Source organism: Amia ocellicauda, chromosome 18 (genome assembly GCF_036373705.1).
Source record: "Amia ocellicauda isolate fAmiCal2 chromosome 18, fAmiCal2.hap1, whole genome shotgun sequence".
NCBI lineage: Eukaryota > Metazoa > Chordata > Actinopteri > Amiiformes > Amiidae > Amia > Amia ocellicauda.
Genome location: NC_089867.1, coordinates 24,281,291 through 24,287,931, shown reverse-complemented (window position 1 = coordinate 24,287,931; position 6,641 = coordinate 24,281,291). Strand labels below are relative to the sequence as shown.

Here is a 6,641-nt window from a genome sequence, read left to right as displayed (position 1 = left end):
TGTGTAGATAATGATCGAAAAACTTAAAACCCGGGGTTGCGTTATCACTGAATCAGTCGAGGATCTCCTTCACACTGGAAGGATCTTCTTGTTTGCAGTTGCTTGCCTTCATCTGGACTAGCAGTAGTAGACCGGTGATCTCAACCTCCAGCCCTGTGGGGATAATGTGGGGGCTGCCGCTCTGCTGTCTTTGTCTCGGCCTTGTGGACTCTAGCATGCTGGAGGACATCTGGGTTGAGTCAAAGGGAGATTACTACATTGGAGGCATATTTCCAGTTGAGCATCTAGACAAGAATCTAGACAAGTGGTGAGTCTCTGACCGCAGCAATGTAGACTGGATGTGTGTCACTGTCCATCCTGTCTCCCTGTCCTCAGTCTTGTCTCTTTCTCAGGACTTCCGACAGCTGTTGAGCTAATCTGGAGAGTGGCTCACGTCCAAGCTGTGAGGTTCTCCCTCAGGCAGGGATCTCAGATCCCTGTGTTAAACTGAAATAGAGAAGAGACGGTCGTAATGGTGATGGAGCGAAATCTTCACTCTGTGATACCGGCCCTCTCTTTCTCCCCACAGTGCCATGCTGCCTGGATTTGTGATGGCAGAGGCAATGAGGTTTGCTATGCAGGAGATCAACAACTCCACCACCCTGCTGCCCAATGTCCGACTGGGCTACAGAATGCTGGACAGCTGCAGTGACGCCTGGGGCATCCACTCCATGCTGCACTTCCTGTCTCCACAAGACACCACAGTGCTTGACCTGCAGAGGAACTTTTCAGAGCTGCAGCCCAACGCCGTTGCCATCATCGGACAGGGGATGAAGCCACTGGACGATGCCATGACTGGGCTGCACCAGATAGTGCAAGTCCCCGTGGTGAGTCCTCTTTTCTGCAGCTTTGTCTTTTACATTGTATCCTCTGTACCGCAGAATCTTTCTTTCAGGCCAGGTGCCTTAAACCAGATGAGCTGGACATGATAAGCTCACTCCACAGAATATGTTCCTACTTATAGAATAACCTGATAAAATATGGAATTTATATTAGACTGAGATTTTAAATTAAATCAATTAAAGTATGATTGGGCTTAATTTCACAGATCAGTTACTATTCGGTGCCGCTCACCCTGATGGCGAGGTACCGCACCCTCTTCAGTGTGGTGCCAGCTATGGAGAACCAGCTCCTTGCCATCCAGGCCTTGCTGCTGGACCTGGGCTGGCGGTGGGTGGCGATTGTTGGCAGCAAGACCAATTACGGACAGGAGAACATCAGGACTCTGTACAGTCAGGTCACGGGTGAGGACATCTGTGTGGCATATTTCGGTACCATCAACGATACAGAGGTGGGCCCGATCATCAGCAAGATTGTGGACACCCGTGTCAACGTCACCGTGATCTTGGCCGAGCCGGAGACGGTGAGAGCCTTCTTCGCTGGGGTCATGGAGCAGAACGTGACAGGCAAAGTGTGGGTGGCCAGCAGCTCCTGGTCCTCCGCTTTCCAGGAGGTGTCGGTGCCCAGTAGCATAGGAACGGTGCTGGGGGTGGGCGAGTGGGGCACCAGTCTGCCCGGGTTTCAGGATTTCTTGCAGGCCTCTCTCCCCAATCAGCCTCCACTCTCTACAACAGCCTCCCCCTCTGACTGCCAGGGTTCTGATGCGGGGAAGATCCTGAACATGACGGGGACGCAGGGGGCCTTCAGTGTGTATGCGGCTGTCCACTCCGCAGCCCAGGCCCTGCACTTCGCCCTGGGCTGCCAGAGGTCTGCCTGTGACCCAGGGCCTGTCTACCCCAAAGAGGTGCCAGTACCGTCTTTGTCCTTTCTTGGGGAGGGGGTTACCCAGATCATGCACTGCCTTTCACCTTTCTGTTCGGTAAAGAGCTTTGTGTTTTCTTCTGTGTGTTTGTGTGTGTGTGTCTGTCTGTGTGCAGGTGATGGAAGCCGTGGAGAGAATCAACTTCTCCATTGGGGACCACGTTATCAAATTTGGGGTTAGCGGGACCATGGAAGCAAGGCTGTCTCTGGTGTCGTGGGTGTGGAAGAGTGACGGCACCGTGTCTGCGACCACCGTGGGGCATTACCACACCGGGTCCAAGGACCTGCAACTCCACAAGGGGGAGATTGCCTGGGGGGGGGTCCTTGGATCAAAGGTACGGCACAAAGCCGCCTGCTCCTGCGTGGAGACATTTATTTATTTTCCAACAAGTTCTTAAGGTTGTCTCGGACCGAAAAACAAATCTGGTACACTAACAATAACATATATACCTTTGCAGGAGCTTGAACGAGATGCAGCTTCTCTTTCCTCTTTCTCAACAGCTTACTTTAGTCACTTAAGTTGTGCACGTGCCGGTTCTCAGCCGGTGTGAGTGCCCTGGCCTCATGGTGTTTGTCACACTGTGCCCACAGGTGCCAATGTCGGTCTGTTCACAAGAGTGCCGGTCGGGTGAGAGAAAAATCCTAGGCACCCATCATTGCTGCTTCCTGTGTGATCCCTGCTCCTGGGGGACCTACCTCAACTACACGGGTGAGCGCCACGTGCGGGTTATATTGTATACGTACATATTTTTTCCAGGTAGTGGAACATTTGTATAACAAATATCAATCTACAGAATAAGCATCAGAGAGCTCAGATCACAGAAGAAGCAATAAAATGAGAGGCAAATTCAGGGCTTGAATATGAGAGCTAATATGGTAAGATTTCCGTTTGGGTAGACTGTGCTGCCAGTGTGGGCAGCTGTTTAAACACCAGCCGTCACTGTGGCTTCCTTGTATTCAACTTCTTAAGCCTGTCAGCAGTGTTTGCTAACAACCAGTTCTGGGCAATCACACGTTCTCTATAAATCACACACACAAGTCAACCAAACTGGTGTCGGACACAACGTTCTTCAGTATTAACAGCCAACCTAGACAGGTTTAATGATGGTAATAAAAAACACATTTGATTAATGACACAGAGGCCCATAATTTCCATGTAGGCAAATTTGTAGCTCTCAGCTTATTGTTCATATTACTATCAACTGTGAGAAAGTTTTTCTCTTACGTTTTACTGTCCGACCGAGTGCTGTAATTGTAATGAGTCATGTAACATTATCCCATCAATCAACATGATTATTATTGTGTCATGATAATTTATTGGAGGAAGCCCTTACCCAAGGACGACAGTAAAGTTAAAAAAAAATGTTCCAGTCCTAATTAAAGTAAAGTAAAATCAAGAAAAAAATACAGTGCAATGTTCTATTCAGGGGCAGTTCAAAAACATGCACAAATTGTCATCAAGTTCAAACGTAGCTGAGATCTCTTCAGGTGTGTGTGTGGGATGTGGTGTCTGACCTGACCGAGGCTGGCGTGTTGTCTTACAGACGAGTACTCGTGTAAGATGTGCCCGGCGGGGCAATGGGCGCCCCCAGCCAGTGAGGCCTGCCTTCAGAGGAGCACGGAGTATCTGGACTGGAACAGCGTGGCCGGGCTGGCGTTGATGTGCGTGGTGTCCACGTCCCTCCTGCTCAACGTGGCCATCGCCGCGCTCTTCCTGTTGCACTGGCAGAGCCCCATGGTGCGGGCGGCGGGGGGGTGCATGAGCCTGGCCATGCTGGTCTCGCTCATCGTGGCCTACAGCAGCATCCTGGCCTATAGCTTTAGACGTCCGACCCAAGTCTCCTGTGCCGTCGGGATCACCCTCTTCTCCATATGCGTCTCTGTGTCCCTGTCCTGCATGGTGGTGAAGTCCATCCAGATCCTCTGCATCTTCAAGTACTCCACCCGCCTGCCCCACTTCTACAGCTACTGGGTGAAGAACCACGGCCCCCCGCTGACCGTGCTGGGGCTCACACTGCTGGCCACGCTCATCCAGGGCGCTCAGCTCCTCTGCCTTCCGCCCAAGGTCATGGAGGCTGAGGACACCTTCTCGAACGCCACCATTCTCATGTGCAACCAGGATCAGCAGTGGGCAGACAGTATCTTTAAGCTCCTGATCGCCATGCTGGCCTTCTCCCTCTCCTACATGGGCAAGGGGCTGCCCAGGGCCTACAGCGAGGTCAAGTACATCGCCTTCTCCTCCCTCATCTTCATCGTGGGCTGGATCACATACCTGACCACGCACTTCATGGAGAGCGGCACCATCTCAGCGGCCCTGCAGGTGGCGGGCATGCTGGTCAGCCTCATGGGCATCAGCGCCGGCTACTTCCTGCAGCGCTGCTTCATCATCCTGTTTCACCCGGAGCAGAACACCACAGCCTACTTCCAGAGCATGATCCAGGAGTACACCATGAGTGGCCATTAGGGGTTGGGAGCTGGGCAGGCCGACTGTCCAAGCCTTCATCCCGAAGGAAAAGACAACTGCTTGTTTACTGATGCACTTATTTTCAGTCTACAAATAAGCAAAATCTAGCCAGAGGCAAAGTATGTTTGAAAAGATGTGTAAAACAATATGGAAATGTCAGATCTTACCTGATAAGGGAGATTGAAACTTAATGTGTTTTATAAAACTGACTTCGCTATAACTAATTGCTTAATTGAATAATTCACATTATTTTTCCCTCAACTCGACTATATCGAAAGTCGATTATATTGACTGGTAAATTTGAATACTTGTGACGCAATGAGGGCAATAACGCCTTGCTTGTGTGCATACTACTACTACTACTACTACTACTACTACTACTACTACTATAATAGACTATTTTAACTGTATGTGTCAATGTAATGATTGACACCGGAAGCCGAATTACAATAACAGCACTTTGACGTTTGACGGAGAAAAGAGGTAAACAGGACGAGAAAAGGTAAATATATTGTTTTTGTTTTGAATTGAATCTAGATATTTGTATTATGTATATCTATACCTCGTTATTTTGCAGACATTTAATAAACACACGTATTTTTTCAATACGTAACTTTGTTTTACATGATACATTTGACCAGCAGATGAATTGTGTAAATTAAATTGTATTAAGGTTTTTAGTTAAACAATGAAAATGATTGGCAATAACTCGACCAACCAGCAGGTGGAGACAATGAGCTGATTCAGATAGTGCGGGGTCAATTAAAGCATCGCTGTGAGTGTGTGGGGTGTGCACGTCTGGCTCCTGTTGTGTGCCCAGGCAGCAAACTAAGTTGCCCCAGCGTTGGTCTATGGTTAGCAAGCTAAACATGGGCCAACATTGACCCAACCTGAAATTGCTGTGTGGGTAGTTATGCAGTTTTGAGTGTGGTTCAACGAACTTATTATATTGGCAACATAAGCAAGGCTGCCACATAATGCTACGGCTCTCTCTCTTACATCTCTGTCTAAAGTAAACTCCTTTCACATGCCTTTCACATATGACTGGCGCAAACTTAACTCCCTGCCAGATCTCTGCCCTCACAGCTCTTATCTCTGGGGCCTGTGCCAGGCTGTGGGAAACTGGCATTAACCACACTGCCAAGCAATCCATTTTAATGATGCCCAGTTTCTGATTATTAATGAGCTCTGCATCAAATGTTAGTTACACATCGCTCAGGGGCTTCTGTAACGAAAGCCTGGCAGTTGTCATGGGTTTGCTTGTTTGCCTATGGATTAGTTTAAAATGATGCGCTCAGTGTTAACATTAGGCTTCTGGTGATACAAAAGTATTGCGTGACCGGAGCTGTGGACTGAGAGAGAGATGCCTGCAGGACCCACACAGAGGGAGGGATTTGTTTAGGCAAAGCAGTTTGGGCTGTGCCTTTTCCAGAAGGATGCATTTTTCAGAAACATGCTGTGTGTTCACATGTAGCACAGGTGGGGGGGATGCTGTCCTGCTGGTTTTTGTTTTAGCTGCTTTCAGATTTACTTTATTGAAACATTAAAGTAATAATTTGCTTATTTTGAGCTTTTAAATTGTGTAACTTCCAGATTCCTGGAGAATTCAAGTCCATTTAACTTGAATTATTCAAGTCTAACAAACTTGAAAATAAAATTACTGCTTTTTTGTATAGCTGTGATTCGACTTTTGTCATATCCTTGTGATAATGGTTTCCATTTATATTTTCTGCCAAACAATCAGTTTTCCTCCCCACCAATTGGAAAAGCAATGCAAACAGATGGTTTACTAATCATTCAGTTTTGCATGCTAATAAGCCATGTATTTTGAGTAAACATTTGAGTATATACACACAACTACAGGGCCACCTGGAAATCTGAAACTACCAGTTTTACCAATGTGAAAATACTAGTAACTCTACTGACTTGTGCAAAAGCTTCATATCCCTGTGAGCAGAAACTCAGATGTGCTGATAATTATGCAGGATAGATCAGGCTTTCTTGATCTGACCTGGCATATATTTAATTTCAGTGGGTAAGCAGATACAGATCCAACCGGTCCAGGGCCCTCATCAGGCGCGCATGCAGCCGATAAGGATCTGTCAGTCCGACCGCAGCCAGAGGACGGGCTCACGATGCCGGGCTCACGATGCCGGGCTCACGATGCCGGGGCAGACGGGGAGTTGCTCGGGGGAGTTGTGCACCCGAGTGTGCAGAGGTGAGCGCTCGGTCCCACGACAGCCAACCCGGCTGCGATGCTGGCTGATAACAGGCAGGTAGGGTGTCTCCAGGCACGCACCTTTACGTCAGCAAGGCTCCCTGGCTGGGATCCAGCGCTTATCAGCACAACAGTGACAACACGGTGTTGAAAAGCCAT

The 6,641-nt window shown here is 48.6% G+C and overlaps 1 protein-coding gene across 1 annotated transcript; it reads left to right on the top strand.

The window, feature by feature from the left end:
* Positions 1-598: 598 nt before the first annotated feature.
* LOC136713542 (taste receptor type 1 member 2-like) lies at positions 599-4,300 on the top strand. The gene is made up of 5 exons (XM_066690660.1): positions 599-866; positions 1,088-1,789; positions 1,917-2,135; positions 2,392-2,509; positions 3,345-4,300. The coding sequence occupies exons 1-5, from the start codon at positions 603-605 to the stop codon at positions 4,262-4,264; spliced, it is 2,223 nt and encodes a 740-aa protein (XP_066546757.1). The 5' UTR covers positions 599-602; the 3' UTR covers positions 4,265-4,300.
* The last annotated feature ends 2,341 nt before the right edge of the window (positions 4,301-6,641 follow it).